Genomic DNA, 24,583 nt, shown 5'->3' on the forward strand with positions numbered 1-24,583 from the left:
CTAAATTCTAGTGTGGTAGGTAACATTATTATGTATATAGGGCTTTGGTTGATTTGCTTATGTACTGGATTTCATTTTATGTTAGTTGCTTTTTCTTTCACCTTAAAAATATATTTAACTGAAAAGTGAATTAAAAACTAATTCCAGTAGAACTGTTGCTTACATTTTTAAATTAAATTCTTTATCAGTGAACCTTAAAAAGTCTTTTCTCATTTGGATAAAGGGGTTTAGAGTTCATATTTTGCCTTTCTTCTTATTCTTCTATTATCCTTAATTGTCTTCTTGCTCTTTTCTAAAAATTTTAGTATCTCAATATTGGTGTTAATTTTGCCAAGCAGAAATAGATCCAGCGGCTATGTAGCCTTCTTTCTTCCTGCCAGCTTGCCTGACATCCAGACAGCAAATAGTTTAAGTATTTTAAGTCCCTGATGTTGTTCTAGGCAGTGGTGATCGAGGCAGCTGCTCTATGAGTATCACTAAGTCTTATAACTTCAGTTGTTTGACTTGTGTTAGAAGGAGCAATGTAATGGATGAATGTTGGATATTGTATATATTTATTTAGATGGTCCTATTTTTGTTCTTAAACTCTGGGATTTTGAAAAATCAGTGCAGATTCCCTGTAAGTAAAATTTCTATAGCTTAAAAGAAATCCTATCTTTGTTACATAAATTTTTAATTTGTCTCCTCATTTATATTTTAAAGTGAAAAACAGACACAATTCCATTGGCTGATCAACGTTTTTAAATTTTTGATGGTAAAGATCAGAAAGGTAGTAGACAGTGGAGGGGCTTCCCTGGTGACTCAGATGGTAAAGAATCTGCCTGCAATGCGGGAGACCTGGGTTCAGTCCCTGGGTTGGGAAGATCCCCTGGGGGAGGGCATGGCAACCCACTCCAGTATTCTTGCCTGGAGAATCCCATGGACAGAGGAGCCTGGCATGTTACATACAGTCCATGGGGTCACAGAGAGTCGGACACGACTGAACGACTAAGCACAGCACAGCAGTAGACTATGGAACCTAGTTTAAAGGAATAATATCTGTTAAAATTTTTAAGATATAAATTCTTATCTTGAATTTTATAACCTTTAAAATATATAAGTAATTATAAAATGACCTCTGTTTAAACTGTTGGGTTTAGTTTACTGAAAATACATTTTGAGAACTTCTATAGCCTCCTAGGATTTTACTCTTAAACTTGCTACTAGGAGTCTTTCCTTTTTCCCATCCTTGAAAAGCGCAGAAAGGCAGATTATCCCACATACTGTTGGGCACATTGCTTAATTATCCCCTGGGGATAGTCAGTATCTGCTTATTGAGGCAATAATTCAGACTTGTATCTGAATATGTAAATAGCCCTCATAAAAGACATAATGTTTCTAGTACTAATACACTTGTCTGGCTCTTTAGAATTCAACTGCTTCCATTGCTCTTAAGCTTCCTGAACAGTCATTTTGTAGCTCCAGCATTTCCCTTCACTACAAATATCATAGAGTCCTAATAAATAAATGTCTGTTGAATAAGTCAGAAGAATGAAAGGAAAGCAAGGCAAAGAAGGAGAAGGAGAGAGAAAGAGAAGGCAAAAACACTTTTCATTTTATTCTGATGCTCTTGGCTATTATTTGGGTTACATTTTGGTAAACGCAAAGGTATTTGTTGCACTTAAGTAAACAGTTTAGGTAGGATGTAGTCTTATCTGATGTAACCAAAGATATACTTGGAATCAAAGTGGAAATAATTTGTTGGAAACTCTGGAGAGTTTCTTAAAGAGCCATATACTTTCCAGTTAAATTTTTAAAATTATGTGTGTAGTAAGACTCCAATTAAATATTATAAACAGTTTGGCTATGATCTTTGTTCAGCTGTATAGATATTTTGGAAGGCAGAGTAATAGGACATTGTTTCAAAGATTTGTTGAGAGTAGACTTTCATCTCCATTTACTGTGGATTGAATTGATAAAGATATTTGTGTGGGTTATTTAGAAGGGATTGTGTTCTTTCCTTCTGAAGATTAGACTATTTAAATTACTGCTTCTTATTTTCGAAAGTTTAATGGCTTATTAAAGAGAACTAGAATTTTCTCTGCTTAATTAGGATAAACACATTTTTCCTATTTCATTTCTTCATGTGTTTTGGTTTAAAAGAGTCATATGGTCAAATTATTTTTCACTTTTAATTTTCCAGCTTGATGCCAGTTTCTTGTGGTTACTTTTTAGGCTTGTTCTGTTGTGATCAATGTAAAATAATGGTACTGCATTAAAATTATATTTTTCACCTCCTAAAAATGGTGAATCCCACTAGGTTTAAGGGCTTTACATGTTTGGCACTGCAGTTGAGGTTTTTCAGCACGGCCAAAGTTTATGGTTTTCAGAAAAATGTGGTGTGGATTCAAAATGCCTGTAGAATATGCTTGTGTCTGTATAGAAGTTCACAATCTTACAGATTGTTAAAAACTGCAATGGTTTATACATAAATGGAATCATTTACTTTATTAAATGAAATTGAATATAGAAAAAAGAGGCAAATTGGTGGAGAAGGGGCTAGAAAAATAAAGGTAAACTTTGAGAAAAGTAAAATGAAAATAAAATAAAGACTGAGTTGGTTCACTTCATTCATTCAGAAATATTTATGCATGACTGCTGTGTGCTGCTCTGTGATTTAGGCTCTGGGGGTAAAGCAGTAGATACAGTAGGCATTACCACGCTCCAAAAGTGTGTTTTAATCGACATGGATGATAAAGAAATTAAAATGTTCTTACTAGGTCAGAAGGTGCTAAGTGCTATGAGAAAGTTAAAACAGGGAGATAACGAGAATAGGCGCACTGTGGGGTAGAGAATGTTGCAGTTTTAAATCAGGTGGTCAAGGTGGAATTTAAAAGGACATATTCCTGTGAAATGAGAAGCAAATGCAACTAGCAGTGGTGACAGAAGCAGTTAGAAGATGGGAGATATTTTGTGACAGAGAAATCCTAAACTGGATTACAAGTGGGGAGTAAACAGAGTGGTTTTCTTTGTTTTTGCTTTTTTATTATGAAGCTATCTTCTCTCCCACTTTAAAATATTTATTCTCAAGAATATGTATATATAGTCCTAAGAATTTGTTTCACCTAGAACATGCCAGCTTGCGACTGCCCATCTGCTTCCATTCTACCCTCTCTCCTACCATGAGCTATTGTTTTAAAATGTTCGACTTGGGATTATTGTGCAAAATAAGTTTGGAAAAATAGATTGATATCAGTGTGTATATATATATATATATATATATATATATATATATATATATCAGTATATATATATATCAGTCTTACCCAAAGTCTAGACTAGTGTGTTTGTGTGTATATATATATGTATATATTTGTTAAATCTGAAATTTATATTAAGTTACTGAGTTCTTATAGTTTCGTGAGAAATAATTTCCTCTTTCTGTCCCAGTTGTAGTAAAGTGTATGCACATATTTTAGTCTTCCTAATAAAGGGTATTAGCTTGCAGAAGTAGGTACCACCTGGACTATTTCTAAACCAAGAAAGATCTAGATTGGCTTTAAATATATATGCAGCCTTTTAGAGAATGTTGAAAAGTTTGTTTAAAAATAAACTTTTGTTGATGATCAGTCTGCTGTTTCTAAGACTTCACTCTTGTGTATTCCATGATGTTAGACCTTGTGTATCTCTTACTCAAAATTGTTCCTGAGGGCTTTACCTCAGAAAGGAGTACAGAGAGATCCATTTAAGAATTTTTGTGATACTGAATTGTTGAATATGCTCTGTGTGTGTGTGATGTGATCAAAGAGGTGGTTACATGGAAAGTTATGTAATATTTCTGCCATATAGGGTTTCCTGGTTACTCATACAGTAAGGAATCTGCCTCCAATGGGGGAGACCCGAGTTTGATCCCTGAGTCAGGAAGATCCCCTGGAGAAAGGAATGGCTGTCCACTCTAGTATTCTTGCTTGGAGAATCCCATGGATAGAGGAGCCTGGTGGGCTGCAGTCCACAGGCTCGCAAAGAATCAGACACGACTGAGCTAACACTTTCACTTTACTACAATGTGAGAATAAAGATTGTATTAATAAATGAAAATATATTCTGAGAAGTGACATTTTATTAGTTGTGATATTACTGAAGGATGACTTTGCAAACAACTTGTTCGTCTCAGATTTGGTTTGTGACTATTGTTTGTGGTTAATTCTAAAGAAATTATAGTGTGAGAGAGATTTCCAATTCAGACACATTGCTTCCATATTCTCAGTTGTTAGGCTATGGTAAAGTGGTAACTTTTCCTTTCCCATCAATGGTGAAGATGTTTAGTAGAGAAAATCTGACAGTCACTGCTAATGGGGGAGGGGGGTCGCAGAAAGCCCAGGAAACAGAGCAGCAGTATTGGAAAACTCTTGGTGAAAATGTGTGTATGTGCTTACCCAAGGTCTAGACTAGTATAATCAGATGTGGACAATGGGCTGTAATGTAGTTATGGGCGACGGTTGTCATCATTACGGTTATTTATTGAGCTGCTAGCGTGAATCTCTCCTACTTGGTCACTTGATAGGGCTGTTTGTTTCCTAAGGCTGACACAAGCAGTTTTTTTTTTCTCCTTGTGCTAGAGGTATAAATTATACCCACTTTTTCTTCTTAATATATGTGAATCATTTTTTGCTCTGCATTTTAGAGATTTAATTTGCTAAATAGTAAACCTACTATTTTGAGACTGTTCATTATAATTAAAACTTTAATTCACCTATAATTCTTTGTTGGAAAGATAGTTTTTACAACTATTAAAATTACAGCTGCTAAATACTGTATAAATTGTATATTTTAGAAAATATGCACATAGATGGAAAATATTTGCCTCTTAGAAAAGCAAAATTCTTTGTTCATTTAGATATCTTATTATTTTGTGGAGTCATTTTTGTTTTCCATAATAAAAGGAAAAGTGGTGTGTCTAACTTAAATGAGAAGCATGTAGTTAGGGCCTTCTGAAATACTGTATTTTAAATCATTTTGTAAATTATGAAGGAAAAATGTATATGCTTCCTTTCTTCTCTGAAAGTAACACGAAATACTTCAGTACATTGTAATCCGATTTTAAAATATTCTTTTAAATGACTAAGATTAGACAGTAATACTTTTTATTATGTACTGAAAATTTTTAAAACTTAAATTTCTGATGTAGTTGTCTAATTTAAAGCCTCTAGAGTTTTGCTTTAAATTACCTAGTTAAATTTAGATACTTGAGAACTTTAAAGAATTGCTACAAACTATCCATTTATCAAATAATGATTAAGTACAGCCTACCTGAACAATACCTCTTAGGTGCTTTGGTTGATTAAAAAAGAAGAATAAAACATGTGCTTCTTCAATCACCTGTGGTCTGATACGGAGGGTAGAGTAATATATGTAGCTATGATACTGTGTAAACAAGTGAAATACCTGCTGTGTATGTAATAAACATTAGATATATGACTGGCATTAAGTAAAGAGCTTTTAAGATAAAATTGTGCAGTGTTCCTTAGAGGGAATGAGGCTTCAGTTAGCCCTTAAGGGAATCGAGACTTTGGAGGTAGAGAAAACACGGAATCATAGGTTTAGGCTGGTTCGGCACTCATTTTCTGTCATTCACTTAGTACTTGTTCATCGACTGTAGACTGTGCGGCAGCCACTTTTCTGGAGCCGGAAGAGACAGCTGTGAGTAAGACTTTACTGTCATAGGAGAGGGAACAAATAATACACAAGTTAATGAGCAAATAAGGCGATTCAGAAAGTGATAAATGCTTGGAAGAAAACAGTACAGGATAATGTTATGAGAGGGAAGACTTTATAGGGAAACCGATAATAGTGTGTTTAGAGGAGATGTGTGAAGAAGTGACACTTGATTTGAATGAAGAGAAGTGGCCAGTTTGAGATCTAGGTCATAACATTGTATGGTAAGGAAATATCAAGAGCAAAGGCCTTGAGAAGGGACTGATGTTTGTGAATTATCGGAACAAATAAAAGGCCAGAGTGGCTGGAGCAAAATGACTCAGGGAGAGAATGAAGGTTGGAAATGCCAAAAGTATCCAGATTTTCAGTCACATAGGTCCCTGTCTGTTGTCGTCAGAAATTTGGTTTTAATTTGTTTGGTAAAAATATGTTGCAGAGTTTTAAACAGAGTAGCGGCATGATATGACTTAGGGTTTTATGTTTTGTTTTGTTTTGTTTTTTGATGGCAGCATTTAAGTAAAATGTTTGTTTTTTAGGTTTTAACTTATTTTTAAATTTGGTAAAATATACATAATATAAAACTTAGACTTTACCCATCTTAAAGTGTACACTTCACTGTCATTAAGTGCATTCCCTTTGCTGTGCAAGCATTGCAGCATCCCTCTCTGGAACTCATCTCATCGTGCTATACTGAGCCATTCCTCCCTCCTCCCGGCCCTGGGCAGCCACCATTGTGCTTTCGTTTGTGATCTCATGTTAGTGCATCTCATGTTAGTAGAATCGTATAGTATTGTCCTTTGGTTCCTGGCTTTTTTTCCCCCCACTTAGCATAATATCTTCAGGTTTCATCCATGTTGTAGCATATGTTAGACTTTCCTTCCTTTTTAAGGCAGAGTTTTCCAGTGGTCTTGTATGGATGTGAGAGTTGGACTGTGAAGAAAGCTGAGCACTGAAGAATTGATGCTTTTGAACTGTGGTGTTGGAAAAGACTCTTGAGAGTCCCTTGGACTGCAAGGAGATCCAACCAGTCCATCCTAAAGGAGATCAGTCCTGGGTGTTCATTGGAAGGACTGATGCTAAAGCTGAAAATCCAATACTTTGGCCATCTCATGCGAAGAGTTGACTCATTGGAAAAGACTCTGATGCTGGGTGGGATTGGGGGCAGGAGGAGAAGGGGACGACAGAGGATGAGATGGCTGGATGGCATCACTGACTCGATGGACATGAGTTTGGGTGAACTCTGGGAGTTGGTAATGGACAGGGAGGCCTGGCGTGCTGCGATTCATGGGGTCGCAAAGAGTCGGACACGACTGAGCTACTGATCTGAACTGTATATTTCATCATGTGTGTACAGCATGTTTTACTTATTTTTTCACTGATAGGTAGCCACTGAGTTGCTTCCACCTTTTAGTTTTGTGTGTAATGCTGCTAGTCCCTGCTTTGTATTCTTAGGCTATGTATGCAGAAATGGGATTGCTGGGTCATATGACACATGGATGAGCCATATGAGATATAGGTCATATTTTATTTTTTTAAGAAACTGCCCCACTGCTTTCCTTAGTGGCTGCACAATTTTATATTTCCACCCACAGTGCAAAAAGGTTTAAATTTCTCTGTATCCTTGCCAACAGTAATTTTCTCGGTTTTTTGATAGTAGCCATCCTAATGGGTGTAAGGTAGTATTTCCTCATTTGGCATTTCCTTGATGTTTAGTCTCTTTTCTGTGTAATTAGTTATTTTATATCTTATCTGGCAAAATAGCTATTTAGTAGTTTGGCCCATTTTAAATTATTTATTTCTTCTTGTTATTGAGTTATAGGAGTTTTTTCCATATGTATTTTGGTTATTAACCCCTTATCAGGTATATGATTTGCAAGTATTTCCTCCCATGCTGTGGATTGCCTTTTTTACTGTGTTGATTATGTCCTTTGACACATAGAAGTTTTAAATTTGATAGTTTAAAATTTTAAGTTTAAGTTGATGCTTTAAGTTGTAAATTTTTTAAGTGTTTTTTCTTCTGTTACCTGTGTTTGTGGTGTCATAGCCAAGAAGTCATTGTCAAATTAGAGGTTAGGAAGCTTTTCACCTATGTTTTCTTCTAGGAGTTTTATATTTGTCTGTGTTATATGTACATCTCTAATGTATTTGAATCAGTTTTTATACATGGTCTAAAATAAAGGTCCAACCTTGTTATTTTGCACATGGTTATCCAGTTTTCTGTACAGCATAAGCTGTGTTTTTAAAAGAATGAATGAATTATGGAGTATTATTATGAATTATAGTCCAGCTTAGTTAGGACTCCACACTTTCACTACTGAGGGTCTGAAATCAATCCCTGTTGATCCCACAAGAGGCAAGGTTGGGGGAAGGTGGAGAATGAATTGTGACAGGGTCGGGATATGGAGCAAGAGAGGAAGCAGGTATATCAATGAAGATACTACTGCAATATTTCAGGCAAGAGGTGAAGGTGGTTGAGACTGATGTGATTAGCAGTGGTGATAGACGGATATGTGATATATTTAAGAGTTAAAGCAGTAGAACTTGCTTCCATGAGTTTGATTTGGAGGTGAGGGAAAGGTAAATCAGGAAATAATCCTAGGGTTATATTTAAGGGGACTTTGTTGTTTGTTGTTCAGTTACTAAGTCTTCTGCCACTTTAAGGGGACTTAGGAATTATTTATTGAAGTAGGGAAAAGTGAGGTAGGGATCAGGCAAGAGTTTTTATTGACAGTGGGTAGGTAAAATCAAGAGTTCTGTGTTAGAAATGGTAAATTTGAAATGCTCATTGGGTGTCCCAGTGAAGACTTCAGTTGGACAGTTTACTGTGTGGGTGGAAAGTACAGGGAACCAAATGTAGGGATGGAGGTATAGGAATCAGCAGCATGCAGGTGAGAGTCTAAAGTCATTGGATTTATGAAATAATTTTGATAGAGGACCTGAGCTCTGGGAAACTACAGAATTTAGAGGTAGTTCAAGGAGGAGGCAGTGGGAAAGGAGACAGTGAAGAAGCAGCTACTAAGCAGGAGACAAACCTGGAATGTGCTGTGTGATATTGAGGAAGATAAGAAAATGGTTTAAGAACCTTAAGGTGCTTCTAACAGTTACCTTGCTACTTGCATGTGGTCCTAACTTCCTGTGTTATACTGTAAACTCCCTGTGGCCAGTTTTATGATTCTTTATATTCCTCATATATAGTAGCCTAGAATTGCCTGGCATAAGCAAACGTTCGAACTGTTTATATTTGCCGTGTAAGCACTGCTAGTCCTCTACCAATGATCAGGCACTGTTTTATACGCTGGAGATAATAAGGATAATCTACTCAAGGTCAGTGCAATCTGAAATGGAAGACAGATTTGTAAATACCTAATTAAAATGGTTACACAGAATGATACAGTATAATAAGTACCACAGAAGAGGCGTGTCAGAAAAGGTTTATCAAGTTAAATCCTGAGTTTTGCTTTGAAGGCTTTGAAGGATTTATAAGATAGGCAAGATAGAATAAGAAATGATGTCCTTCCTGGCTGAGAGAATAGTAGGAAGATGTAAAGAAGTATTAAAGTTCCAAATGTAAGATGTACAGTCATAATCAGATTTTCATTTCAGAAAACTAACCCTGTTGAGATATTGTTGAGAATAATGAGATTAGTGGAAAGACATTTGATTGGAGGATTGTAATAATCAGGGAGCGTCCCAGGTGACACTAGTGGTAAAGAACAGGCCTGCCAGTGCTGGAGACATAAGAGTCAGGAAGATCCCCTGGAGGAAGAAATGGCAACCCACTCCAATTTTCTTGCCTGGAGAATCCCCATGGACAGAGGAGCCTGGTGGGCTACAGTCCATAGGGTCGCAAAGAGTTGGACATGACTGAAGTGACTGAGCACACATGTTGTAATAATTGAAGCCATGAGGTTGGGCTCCTGAGGCATTGGAAGATGTTATGGAAAGAAACAGCTTGAGAGGTACTAGAGAGGTAGAATGGACCATACTTGTTCTATTGAAAGTGAAGAATGATGAGGAAGGAAGAATCAGATATGGTTGATATTTCTAGTCAGTAACTAGGTAAATAGCAATGATTTTACCAGTCAAGGTAGAGAAGGCAAGAATGATCTGTGAATAAGGGACTAATTTAATAAATTATGTTATATTCCATCCACAAAAATTTTGTTTGATAATGGTACACCGTTAAGTAAAATAAACAGTATAAAATAAACAGTGTAGTATGACTCTTTTACACACATGTACTTAAATATTTATATGCACAGTTTTTATAAGTTTAGACAAATGTAAGGACAGGTATGTAAAATATTAATAGTGGTGTGGCTTATACTGAAAAATGTTCCTGTGTTTCCATTGTTGCTTCCTTATTTAGGTGTTGTGTCATTTTTTTTTTTTGTACTACATATATTACATTTATACAAAGCACCAAAAAAAAAAAAAAGGACAATAGTATATGTCTTATCTATTTAGATATCTGTGCATTGTGTGCATCTTGAAAAATAATGATGGAAAGGGTGTGTTCTTTTCAGAACACATTTTCCCCCCCTCTTTGTAACTTCATTCATACTGTTTTGCACAATGACCTTTCCTCTCCTTTATGCTTCACCCTTTATTTAAGGCTCATCTTTATGCTCTAGCTCTCTGTTGGTACTTCTTTCCATCTTGAGGAACTGATAGTTATCTTGACTTCTGAATTCTGATAGTACGTGTATTCTATGTCCTAACTGTATTCATATTGCTTATCTATTGGTATGTAATAATTCCCAGAAATGTTGCAGCTTGAAACAACACAAATTTACTATCTTGCAGTTTCTTTGAGTTGGCCATCTAGGCACAGCTCAACGGAATCCTCTACTGCAGGTTTTGTAACTCTGCAGTAAAGGTATTACACAAAGTGTGTTCTTGCTGGAGGTTAGAGTCCTCTTTTAAGCTCATGTGGTTGTTGGCAGAATTCAGTTCCTTTCACCCAGAGGACTGAGATCCCCTTTTTCTTACTGGCTGATCACTAAGATTACTTAGATTACTAAGATCTAATCTCAGCACCCAGAGGCTGTCCTAGTCCCCTTGTCACATGGCCCTGTCACACCATAGCAGCTTACTTTTTCAAGGCTGGCTGGAGAATCTCTTGTGGGCCAAGACGGAGCTTACATAATGTGACACATCACAGGAGTGTGTGCCCCATTACCTTTGCTATGTCAGTTCAGTTCAGTTACTCAGTCGTGTCCGACTCTTTGCGATACCATGAACCACAGCACACCAGGCCTCCCTGTCCATCACCAACTCCCGGAGTCCACCCAAACCCATGTCCCTTGAGTCGGTGATGCCATCCAACCATCTCATCTTCTGTCGTCCCTTTCTCCTCCCGCCCTCAATCTTTCCCAGCATCAGGGTCTTTTCCAGTGAGTCACCTCTTCGCATCAGGTGGCCAAAGATTAGGAGTTTCAGCCTCAACATCAGTCCTTCCAATGAACACCGAGGACTGATCTCCTTTAGGATGGACTGGTTGGATCTCCTTGCAGTCCAAGGGACTCTCAAGAGTCTTCTTCAACACCCCAGTTCAAAAGCATCAATTCTTCTGCACTCAACTTTCTTTATAGTCCAACTCTTACATCCATACATGACTACTGAATAAACCATCACCTTGAGTAGATGGACCTTTGTTGGCAAAGTAATGTCTCTGGTTTTTAGCTGTCTAGGTGTTGGTCATAACTTTTCTTCCAAAGAGTAAGTTTCTTTCTATTTCATGTCTGCAGCCTCCATCTGCAGTGATTTTGGAGCCCCCCAAAATAAAGTCTGCCACTGTTTCCGCTGTTTCCCCATCTATTTGCCATGAAGTGATGGGACCGGTTACCATGATATTTGTTTTCTGAATGTTGAGCTTTAAGCCAACTATTTCACTCTCTTCGTTCACTTTTTTTTTTCTTCTCTTCTTCATTCACTTTTATCAAGAGGCTCTTTAGTTCTTCTTCACTTTCTGCTATAAGAGTGGTGTCCTCTGCATATCTGAGGTAGTAACAAAGAGGAAGGGACTAGAATAACTTTGAAGGTGCTTGTTTGGGGACTGGAAGGATGGCGTGCCATTGACTTTTCAATTCAATTAATATTTGAGTGCTGTGAGGCAGTATATTGATGTTAAATTCACGATGTGGTTTTTGATCCCTAGAGAGAAACTTAGAAGCACAAACCAGTATTTCACATCTGCATTCATGAAAGTTGTTGCTTTCTCTGCAGTGTCATAGGAAGTTATTCATTAGCAGGTTTTAAATTGCACTCGGGATTGTTTTTATCTCTGTGTCTGAATGTGTACCGTTTAATAGCATTTGAAAAAAATACCTTGATGATGTTAGCCAAAAATTATAGATAGGACATTTTGCTAACTTCTAAAGTGACTGGGAGATAGCTTGTGGATAATGGTGAAAGGTCTGACAGACCTGGAACCAAATTATAAATAGTGTTATATGAACTTAATAGAGATATGGAAAAAGTGGTAGAAGAGCACAAAGCCTTTTTATTTTCCTTAGACATTTTGTGTTTTCCTTCCTTTTAATAACTGCTTATTGTAAAACCTAAAAGAATAGAGAAATGTGAGGAAAAGGACATAGAGCTGACTTTCTAGAGAAGAGAGACGGACCATTTTTTGTAAAGGGCCAGATAGTAAGCGTTTTGGAGTTTGCAGGCCATATAATCTCTGTCTCTACTATCCAACTTAATGTAGTATTGCAATGTGATTGGGCTTCCCTGGTGATTCAGACAGTGAAGAATCTGCGTGCAATGCAGAAGACCTGGGTTTGATCCCTGGGTCGAGAAGGTACTCTGGAGAAGAGAATGGCTACCCACACCAGTACTCTTGCCCGGAGAGTTCCCGTTGACAGAGCACGTACTGTGCAACTTAGTGTCGTATGACAACACGATGACAGCCGTAGACGATAGTGCAACAGATGAGCATGCCATGGCTTTGTTCCAGTAAAACTTTATTACAAAAATAGTTGACAGGCCTGATTTGTCTCATGTGCAGCAGTTCTCGTAATTCTGACCTTGTTTTAGGTAACTGAAAATTTGATATATCTTCTTTCATATTTTCCCCACATTCATATTATACATAATACTCTTCAAAATTTTTTTCCATAATATATTGTGGAAAAACTATTCTTTTACCTCATTATGGGCTTCCCAGGTGGCTCAGTGATAAAGAATCTGCCTGCCGATGCAGGAGATGTACGTTCGATCCCTAGGTTGGAAAGATACACAGGAGGAGGACGTGGCAACCCACTTCAGTTATTCTTACCTGGAAAATTCCATGGACAGAAGAGCTTGGTAGGCAAAGTCTGTAGGGCCACAAAGAGTTAGACACTACTGAGTGACTGAGTTCACAAGCATACAGGCTATCGCATTATATGACTGTATATTTTTGTTTTTTTCAGTTTTTCACTTTTAATAATATAAGATATTATAGGGAACTCCTTTGTACACACACACATCTTTCTGTATCTGTGAGAACATATTCATATGACAGGAGTGTAACGACTGCTTTATATCAAAGCCTCTGCATATTAAATTTACATTTTTGATAAAATAGTTGCAAAAAAGTGACAGAAGAACCCTATGGAGTGTCTGTAGACATGCCATTGGTGATAACTGTTGGGTCTAACTTTTATAGGTGGGCATTATCTAACTGCAGTTTAGCTACCCTTGCTATTTACATAAAAAGCATAATCCTAGCCCTGACCATCCTGTCTTTCCAATTCATTTTAAAGAACGGAGTTCAGAAGACTTTTACTTAACATGTTTCAGAAGTCTCCCATTTATATGAAATGAATCATTCTGTTGGTATTTGATAGGTGAATGGTATTATGGAAGCATTTACCAACACTGAGTCAACTGTTCATATTTTCAAGGTAATTCTTTGCAACATTTAAATATGTATGATCATTACTAATGTTCCTTGTGAATCACTATATGGAGAGGTCTGTAGTAGCACCCAAGCTAATTATCTCTTAAACTCTTGACTTCTGTTACTATAAATCAGTTAAAAAATATTTGTTTTTTACGAGATGACTTATATGTATATATTTTTTGATGTACCCTTGCTTAACACTAATTTTGTTGTGCATAACAGTAATTATTTCTTTTAGATATTCTTTACTATCTTACTATATAAATACTCCGCTACTTAAAAAATTTCATTTTATTTTTAATGGGCATTTGATAGTTGCTAGTGTTTGGCTTCCCTGGTGGCTCAGACAGTAAAACGTCTGCCTGCAATGTGGGAAACCCAGGTTCGATCCCTGGGTCTGGAAGATCCTCTAGAGAAGGAAATGACAACCCACTCCAGAAATCTTGCCCGGAAAATCCCATAGATGGAGGAGCCTGTAGGCTACAGTCCATGGGGTTGCAAGGAGTCTGACATGACTGGGTGACTAAACTGCTGCTGCTGCTAAGTCACTTCAGTCGTGTCCGACTCTGTGCGACCCCACAGACGGCAGCCCACCAGGCTCCCCAGTCCCTGGGACTCTCCAGGCAAGAACACTGGAGTGGGCTGCCATTTCCTTCTCCAATGCATGAAAGTGAAAAGTGAAAGGGAAGTCGCTCAGTCGTGTCTGACTCTTCGCGACCCCATGGACTGCAGCCTACCAGGTTCCTCCATCCATGGGATTTTCTAGGCAAGAGTACTGGAGTGGGGTGCCATCGCCTTCTCCAAGTGACTATTGTTTGGCTAAAGTTGCTATAATAATTCTTTGAAATATATTTTGTGTTTATGAGAGTCTAAGATTCATAATCCTTGCCAAATTTTGATACTGTTTTTGTAAATAGAGTGATTCTGGTGAGCTGTAGTATATTTTTTTATGCTGTTAGTTTGTATTTCCCTGATGATTAATAATCCTGAACACCTAAAAACCTTTTCATGAAGTTATTTGGCATTTGGAAATGTTTTGTCCATGTGTTTTTTATAGTTTGGTACTTTGCATTATTGTGCTTATTGCCTGTTTTTTCAGATGTAATTTCCTTGTTTACTATAGGTATTCTAAATATACTTTATATTTGGTAAAGTATGTAATACTAAATATAAATATTCTTCCTTTCTTAAGTTTGCCTTTTAATTCTCTCAATGCCTGACTTTGTTGCTGTTTTTTGGTCGCTCAGTCATGTCCAACTCTGTGACCCCGTGGACTGCAGCCTGCCAGGCTTCCCTGTCCTTCACCACCTCCTGGAGCTTGCTCAAACTTGTGTCCATTGCGTCGGTGATGCCATCCAACCATTTCGTCCTCTGTTGTCCCCTTCTCTTCCTGCCTTCAGTCTTTCCCAGCACCAGGGTCTTTTCTAATGAGTCGGCTCTTCGCATCAGGTGGCCAAAGTATTGACTCTTCAGCATCAGTCCTTGCAATGAATATTCAGGACTGATTTCCTTTAGGATTGACTGGTTTGAGTCCCTTGCAGTCCAAGGGACTCTCTAGAGTCTTCTCCAACTCAGCAGTTCTAAAGTATCAATTCTTCCGTGCTCAGCTTTCTTTATGGTCCAATTCCCACATGCATATGTGACTACTGGAAAAAACCAAAGCTTTCACTATACAGACATTTGTCAGCAAAGCAATATGCTGTCTATGTTTGTCATAGCTTTTCTTCCAAGGAGCAAGCATCTTTTAATTTCGTGGCTTCAGTCACCATCTGCAGTGATTTTGGAGCCCAAGAACATAACGAGTTTTGGTGAAGTAGAAAAGATTAGCTTTGTTACTTTGCCAGGCAGAAGGGGACAGAGTGAGCACCTGCCCTGGAAAATGGCATGTCCGCACCTGGGAGGAACTGGGGAGGGGTTTCATAGCAGTGGTTCAAAGTTGAGGCTTGGTTCAGTGGTTCAAGGCTAAGATTAGGGTTTGTTCAGGGCCTTCACTGCTTTCATGTGGTCTCGGGTAATCTTTTGATGAGCTTCTCTGGTTCCTTTAATCTGGCCTCAGTTGGTCTTCTCTGGAATGAAGAATCCTGACATCATCCAGTTGTTGGAGATTTTGGTTTTATGAAGACCTCAGAGATATTGTTAATGTGTCTCTTGCTTTATTGACTATGACAAAGCCTTTGACTGTGTGGATCACAAAAAACTGTGAAAAATTCTGAAAGAGATGGGAATACCAAACCACCTGACCTGCCTCTTGAGAAACCTATATGCAGGTCAGGACAGAACAGTTCGAACTGGACATGGAACAACAGACTGGTTCCAAATAGGAAAAGGAGTACGTCAAGGCTGTATATTGTCACCCTGCTTATTTAACTTCTATGCAGAGTACATCATGAGAAACGCTGGGCTGGAGGAAGCACAAGCTGGAATCAAGATTGCCGGGAGAAATATCAATAACCTCAGATATGCAGATGACACCACCCTTATGGCAGAAAGTGAAGAGGAACTCAAAGCCTCTTGATGAAGGTCAAAGAGGAGAGTGAAAAAGTTGGCTTAAAGCTCAACATTCAGAAAACGAAGATCATGGCATCCGGTCCCATCACTTCGTGGGAAATAGATGGGAAACAGTGGAAACAGTGTCGGAGTTTATTTTTTTGGGCTCCAAAATCACTGCAGATGGTGATTGCAGCCATGAAATTAAAAGATAGGCTTACTCCTTGGAAGGAAAGTTATGACCAACCTAGATAGCATATTGAAAAGCAGAGATATTACCTAGCCAACAAAGGTCCATCTAGTCAAGGCTATGGTTTTTCCAGTGGTCATGTATGGATGTGAGAATTGGTGTGTGAAGAAAGCTGAGTGCTGAAGAATTGATGCTTTAGAACTGTGGTGTTGGAGAAGATGCTTGAGAGTCCCTTGGACTGCAAGGAGATCCAGCCAGTCCATTCTAAGGAGATCAGTCCTGGGTGTTCATTGGAAGGACTGATGCTGAAGCTGAACCTCCAATACTTTGGCCACCTCATGCGAAGAGCTGACTCATTGGAAAAGACCCTGATGCTGGGAGGGATTGGGGGCAGGAGGAGAAGGGGACGACAGAGGATGAGATGGCTGGATGACATCATTGACTTGATGGACGTGAGTCTGAGTGAACTCCGGGAGTTGGTGATGGATAGGGAGGCCTGGCGTGCTGCGATTCATGGGGTCGCAAAGAGTCGGACACGACTGAGGGACTGAACTGAACTGAGGGGAACCAGGACCTTGCCTCAAGGCTGCACTGTTGTTTCTTGGCTCCCTTATCTCTGCATCTCCTCCCTTCCCTGATTAGCAGATGTTTGAATCTGCTCTTTGGGACTCAGGGCAGGTCAGGGAGGGTAGCGTCTGTTCCCTCCAAAGAACTTGGACATGGAAAGGGTTTCATACCCAAGAGCTCCACAGGGCCGTGCTTGGTTTTGCCTTGAAACTTCAGTATTTGATTTTCTGTAAGTTGGCTTTCATTCTTTTGGTGTAGTCTTTTACTCTACCTTGTCATTGGTGATTTTAAAAAATTAATGAGTATTGTTGATTTTCAATGTTATGTTAATTTCTTTTATAAAGTAAAGTGATGCAGTTATACATATACATTTATTTACTCTTTAAATTCTTTTCTCACATAAGTCATTACAGAGTATTGAGTAGAGTTCCCTGTGCTGTACAGTAGTCATCGCTAGTTATTATTTTACCTATAGTAGTTTGTATATTTCCACACTATGTTATTGGTGATTGAATTTTGGAAACTGTGTTTAATGTTGCAGGAAATGATGATATCTTCCTCTTGAAGGATTTCCTTTTGATTTTTTATTAGTAGTTAGATTGTATGTCCTTAGTCATATGTGACTTTTTGCACTAGGCTCCTCTGTCTTTGGAATTTCCCGGGTAAGAATACAGGCATGCTTTGCCATTTCCTCCTCCAGGGGATATTCCTGACCTGGGGACTGAAGCTGCATCTCTGTGTTTCCTTGTATTTGCAGGTGTATTCTTTACCACTGAGCCTCCTGGGAAGCCCAGCAGTTAGATTAGGTGCTAATTATAGTAAAGACTGTGGCTTCCCAAGGGGTTCAAATGGTAAAGAATTTACCTGCAATGCCGGAGACCTGTCTTCAGTCCTTGGGTCAGGAAGATCTCTGGAGAAGGGAATGGCAACCCACTCCAGTGTTCTTTCCTAGAGAATCTCATGGACGGAGGTACCTGTTGGGTTACAGTCCATGATGTCACAAAGAGTTGGACAGGACTGCGTGACTAACACGCATATATTAAGACTGAGCTGATTCAAAGCTGGAATTTTTAAAATCTCTGTTAGAGTTTGCCCTATTTACAGTTTGTCTACTTTTAGCTCGGAGCCCTCCTAGGTCTTCTGAAAACCCAGGGTCTACTACATGAATAGTCTGCTTCTACTATGAGTCCATGACCTACCATGAGTCTATTACATCTTTCTTTTTTTTTTTTTTTTTCTTCTCATTCTACAAGATTATGAAAATTTTCTGTAGTTTTTTGGCTGCCAGTTAATCTACATGCACATCACCATGGTGTTGTTTGGGGGCCTGTTGTATTGTTTTGGGGAACTGGTCTATTGTCTGTTTCCTGCAGAACAGTTCTGCTGCTTGTGTAAGCCTAGGTAATCTAGGATCCCTCCACCTTGAAAGGTTATAAAATTCCGTTTTTATTTCCCCAGTGCTTTAAAACTTATAACAGCTGTATTTAGGTTCTCTGTTCCCACTCATGAATAGCAAATGTGTCAGCAGGAAAAGTCATGCTGAACATCTCTCGGATCCTGGCTCCTTAAATCTCGGCTACCTTGGAAGCTCTCCAGTACCTTAAAACAGTAAAACATAAATTTAATCTAGCATTTTCAGTTGCTTTTGTGGGATAGTTAGTTTGATAAAAGCTAATCTGCTGTTGCCAGAAAGATCACTCTTTGCCGTTATGTTTTTCATTTGTTTAGTGTGAAATAATAGTCCTTCATTTGTTATGATGCCAGAAAAGGAGAGTGCATGTTCTTCCCTCTCACAAATAACAAACACACCACCTCTGAGCAATGGAAAGTTACATGTCATGTGGATGCATTTACTTATGTGACAATGTTCATCTCTTCATAGGTTGCTTAGCCAAACAATGAAGGATCATCTAGTAAGAGTAGCAAATGAAGCTGAATTCATCCTGAGCAGGCAGCGAGCAGAGGATATTCACAGACACGCGGAATTTGAGGTAGGTTATACCTATGAGTGATCTGAGGAAGTTACCTTTTTAAAACGTTAATCACAGGAAACTGTGTAGGTAACATTGCAGCATGGTCTTAACAATTATGCGTCTTCAAACAATTAAAAAGTAATCTGTGAGAGTATCATGGTGGATTCTGGAAAAATAGTGTAAGACTCTAGTCTTGGCCAGTAACGTAAATTAGTGAATTGGTCTTGCTCTCCTGTATGTAAAGTAGAGCTGGTTTACTGGAAGTGAAAACCCGTATGGTAGATGAAATCTTTCAGGTTTCTAGAGAGAAGCTGAACAGAGGCATGAAGTTTTTTATCCTTGAGGTTGCTGCAGAGGAGGTGAAGGCGCATACAGCTTTCTTCCTGGCTTCTGACGGGGGGATCATGCGACAGAGCCATCCTGGGACCAGTGCTTGTCTCGGCACTTGCTCCTGAATTTGTGGCACAAGCATGAATTCATAGAGAGAATTAATGGTGTCGTAGCTATATAAATTACAAAAATTCACACCTAAGGCGAACTAGAAAATTTGATAGGAACATTTGCTAAGAATTGGGGAGGAAAAAAAGCCGCATCCGGGGGTTCTTTCTAACATGTTGAGAACAGATAATTCCAATGTTTCTGGTATTTTTCTGATACATTAAAAATAAAGAAAACTTCTTCAGGTTCATTTCACATTAGAAAAGACACTGGAAAAATAAAACTCCAGAAGACCAATTTTACTTAAGAATATGGGCACAAAATTCTAACATAATCCAACAATGTAATGAAAGAATTATACAACTGATTCTTCAACAAACAGGTTTCAACTTTGTGGGTCTACTTATCTGCTAATATTTTTTAGTAGTCAATGCTAGAGTACCACACAGTCTGCAGTAAGAGGAAATTATGGATGTGGAGGAACCTTGGATATGGAAGGTAAATTGTATTTACCTCCATGTAGTTCAGGGGTCAGCTGTATAGTGTGAACACTTAGAATTTATTCATGGACTCCAAACGTGGTTTGGATAATATTAATATATCTACCTACAGAATAAATCAACCAATTAAAAATCAGAAAATCATATGAAAATATCAATAAAAGTAGAAGAAAGCACATTATAAATTTTAGTATCCAGCCCTAATGAAACTCTGGGAAAAATGTTTATTAGAAAACAATTTAAATATAATGACCATTTGTTGTTGTTTAGTCACTCAGTCGTGTCCAGTGCTTTACAACCCCATGGACCTGACATGCTAGACCTCCCTGTCCCTCACCATCTCCTGAAGTTTGCCCAAGTTGATGGCCACTGTGTCCGTGATGCCATCCAGCCATATCATCCTCTGACGCCCTCTTTTCCTTCTGCCCTCAGTCTTTCCCAGCATCAGGGTCTTTTCCCTGAGTTGGCTGTTCGCATCAGGTGACCAAAATTCTGGAGCTTCAGCTTCAGTCTTTCTAATGAGTATTGAGGGTTGATTTCCCTTAAGATTGACTGGTTTGATCTCCTTGTTGTCCAAGGGAGTTTCAGGAGTCTTCTCCAGCACCACAGTTCTAAAGCATCTGTTCTTTGGCATTCTGCCTTCTTTACAGTCCAGCTCTCACAACTGTACTTGACCACTGGGAATACAATAGCCTTGACTGTATGGATCTTTTTGCAGAGTAATGTCTCTGCTTTTCAACACATTGTCTAGGTTTATTACAGCTTTCCTGCCAAGATCAATTGTCTTCTGATTTCATGGCTGCAGTCACTATCTGTAGTGATTTTAGAGCCCAGGAAGAGGAGATCTGTTACTGCTTCCACCTTTTCCCCTTCTATTTGCCATGAAGGGATGGGGCCAGATGCCATGATCTTAGTTTTTTAATATTTAGTTTTAAGCCCGCTTTTTCACTCTTCTCCTTCACCCTCATCAAGAGTCTCTTTTGTCCCTCTTCGCTTTCTGTCATTAGAGTCATATCATCCGCATATCTGAGGTTGTTGATGCTTCTCCCGCCTATCTTGATGCCAGCTTGTAACTCACCTAGCCTGGCATTTCTCATGATGTGCTCAGCGTATAGGTTAAACGAACAGGGTGACAGCAGACAAACCTGTCATACTCCTTTCTCGATCTTGATCCAGTCATTTGTTCCATACAGGGTTCTAACTACTGCCTCTTGGCCCACATACAGGTTTCTTAGGAGACAGGTAAGATGTTCTGGTTTTCCTATCTCTCTAAGAGCTTTCCACAGTTTGTTATGATCCACACAGTCAAAGACTTTAGTGTAGTCAATGAAACAGAAGCAGATGTTTTTCTGGAATTCCCTTGCTTTCTCTATGATCCAGCAAATGTTGGCAATTTGATCTCTGGTTGCTCTTCCTTTTCTAAACACAGCTTAGACATCTGGAACTTCTCGGTTCCCATAATGCTGAAGCCTAGCATTCGAGATTTTAAGCATGACCTTACTAGCATGAGAGATGAGTGCAGTTGTCCAGTGGGTAGAACATTCTTTAGTACTACCCTTCTTGGGAATTGAGATGAGGATTGACCTTTTCCAGTCCTGAGGCCAATGTTGGGTCTTCCATATTTGCTGTCATATTTAATGTAACACCTTGATGGCATCATCCTTTAAGGTTTTGAATAGCTCTACTGGAATTCCATTGCATCCATCAGCTTTATTATCAGCAGTGCTTCCTAAGGCTCAGTTGACTTCGCACTCCAGAATGTCTGGGTGACTGACCACACCATCATAGTAATCTGGTTCACTAAGATGTTTTTTGTACAGTTCTTTCCATCTCTTCTTGATCTCTTTGGTGTCTTCTAAGTCTCTACCATTTCTGTCCTTTATTGTGCCCATCTTTGAGCAAAATGTTCCCTTGATATTCCCAATTTCCTAAAGTGATCTCTAGTTGTTCCCCTTCTGTTGTTTCCTTCTGGTTTTATGCATTGTTCATTGAAGAAGGCCTTCTTGTATGTCCGTGCCATTCTTTGGAGCTCTGCATTTAGTTGGATGTACCTTGCTGTTCACTTTTCTTCTTTCTTCAGCTATTTGTAAAGCCTCCGCAGATAACCAACTTTGCCTTCTTGATTTTCTTTTTCTTTGGGATGGTTTTGTTTGCTACCATTTACTAAATATCATTTGAAATTTTTAAAGCTGTTTCTATTAAAATCAGGAAAAAAAAGAGTGATTGATACCTTCTATTAACAATGTTTAACAAAACTTTTTCATATTCTTGCATTTGCAAGATCCTGTTAATATGAATGTTAGAGAGGGAAGAAATAGCACTTTCAGGTCACTAATGCTATGATCTGGGAAAATCTAAGGGATTCTTGAGCATTTTTCCACCAGAATTAAGTGGGACTTCATTAATATTATTGGATATAAGATAAATATGCAAAAAATTAATAGATTATCTTTTGACCAGCAATCAGTAGCCAGTTAAGAATGGAAATCAGAAAGTTTGTATACAGTTAAAAATATTATTTTGGGTTGAATTCTCTAAAAAATAAACAGATGGTAATTTATAACAAAAATATAAAATCTTGTTGATAAAAGCAAAATATAAACTACTGGAGAGTCATTCCACACTGGGTAGTAAATCTTTCTGTGTGTGTGGGTTTGAGACATACAGTGACAGAAATGTAGAAGCCTTCTTTTATTTTGAAATAATTTGAGATTTATAGGAGAGATATGAGTAGTACAAGAACTACTCTTCACCATTCTAAATTCTGCAGTGTCTTAAATTTCACCATATTTGCTTCTGTCCTCTTTTTCTGAATTTGAGAATAAGTTGAAGCCATAATAAACTTTTACTTGTAATTACTTAAATGAGAATTTCCTGTGTCTATCCTTTGTTGTCATCTTGTACAGTTATCAAATCAGAAAATTAACAGTTACAATGCTGTTATTTAAATATAGACATTATTCATATTTCCCCAAATGTCTTCATAATGTTTTCATAATACAAAGTGAAGATATTATTGCCAAAAAATTTTTTTCAAATTAATATGTAAATTCAGTAAAGTAACATTAACATATCATTCCATTAGAATAATAGAGTATTTAGAATTTAAATATCCCTTAAAAGATATCTAGATATCAAAAACTTCCCCATAATATATTTGGATATATAAATATCCAGTTAATATGGAAAAAAGAAATGCATGAATATATTGTTGAGATTATGAAATAAGAATGTTGAGGATGTACTTGACTTCCCAGATAAACAATACTAATTAAAACAATACTATAAAAATAATATATACAAAAAATGTTTCAAATGGAGTAAAGATATATAAGATGAAAGATGATCTAGTTAATGTTTTAGAAAAATATTTGGAAAACTGTAAAAGTGGAACTAAAGCATATGCAAGAATTCTGTAACCAAGACAGGTCACTTTAGAAAGAATAGAAGTAAATGTTTATTACTACATTTAATGTTAAGCTGAGGAAACTTGCAATCAATCGTGTGGGAGGACATGATGGAACGTGGAAAGACTGATAAATCAATATTTACCACCTTAATTGTTGTTTAGTTTCTGAGTCGTGTCCGACTGTTTACTACTCCATGGAGACTGGAGTCTGCCAGGCTCCTCTTGAGATTTCCTAGGCAGGGATATTGGACTGGGTTGCTGTTTGCTTCTCCAGGAGATCGTCTCAACCCAGGGATTGAACCCACGTCTCCTGTGTTGGCAGGTGGATCTTTACCATTGAACCACCTGGGGAGCCCTACTGTCTCAATAATTCTTAAGAAGTGATAAATGAAAAGTTGACCCAGTAGGCACATATTTAGAGGATATGAATAAGGATTTCACAGAAGAATGTAAGTTATCAGGAACATATAAAATGATAATCAGATCATTGTATGTTTACACGAACATTCAAGTAAATGTAAATGAGATTAATCATGATATCACTTCTTTAGTCCCTGACTGAGAGAAAGTAAGAGTCATAGCTAGTACTGTTGAAGAAGATAGGGTTGATGAGGTGGGCAGTGGGATTCTTTTATTTTTGCAGTGGAAATGTACAGTTTAGTATTATGGTAGGGCAATATGGTCATATATTTTTTAGTAATAATTGTATGGACGCACATACACACACACACCCCCATTTACCCAGTAACTCTATTCTATAAATATATCTGTAAGAAAAAAAGTAATAGTATGTAAGTGTAGATATATAAGGCTGCTTATTACAGCATTGTATGTAAATTTAACAAAATTAAACAGTGGAAAAACAGAAGGAAAAGTTTCTTTACCAAAAGAATCATCATTTTCTCAATGAACAGGCTATTAATACATTATAAAAGGATGAATAGATTGATGGCATTTTTTTTTAAACAAGCGCTTCATTTATAACTTGTTTAAAATTGCATATTTCAGTTCACAATCTGCTATGAAAGCTGAGGACCTGAGTCTTCTCATACTTCATTTTTTTTCTCAACTTTTAATTTTTGAAGTTATATTCTATTTTTAATATTGTCTACATATGTAACACTCATGTATTATAACCACAATTCTGATAGTACTTTAGTATTTATAATATATTTAAGTGAATTCACTACCCTACCCCCTCTTTTATTAAACATAATTTCTTAGTTTCCCTCAGGTTCCTTCTTTTGGCTCAAGTCTTAATTGCTGGGTTTTATCGCCTTCCCTCCCCCTGACAAAGGTTCATGCGTGCTGTAAACTTAAAATTCTTTCCTGCTTAAGAATGTTTGCCAGCTGTCCTTATATCTGAATGACATCCTGATGAATTGAATATTCTTGGCAAACTTTATAGACTTTGCTTCATTGTCTTTGGATTTG

At 37.8% G+C, this 24,583-nt stretch overlaps 1 protein-coding gene across 7 annotated transcripts in view; it reads left to right on the forward strand.

The window, feature by feature from the left end:
• Nucleotides 1-24,583, forward strand: part of LRBA (LPS responsive beige-like anchor protein) — a 757,395-nt gene that overhangs the window by 273,004 nt on the left and 459,808 nt on the right. For all 7 annotated transcript variants that reach the window (XM_024977540.2, XM_024977539.2, XM_024977542.2 and 4 more), the window contains exon 36: nt 18,712-18,820. In XM_024977540.2, the coding sequence (XP_024833308.1) occupies nt 18,712-18,820 (109 nt within the window). The remainder of the gene's footprint in view (nt 1-18,711; nt 18,821-24,583) is intronic.

This window comes from Bos taurus, chromosome 17 (assembly GCF_002263795.3).
Source record: "Bos taurus isolate L1 Dominette 01449 registration number 42190680 breed Hereford chromosome 17, ARS-UCD2.0, whole genome shotgun sequence".
NCBI classification, from domain to species: Eukaryota; Metazoa; Chordata; class Mammalia; order Artiodactyla; family Bovidae; genus Bos; species Bos taurus.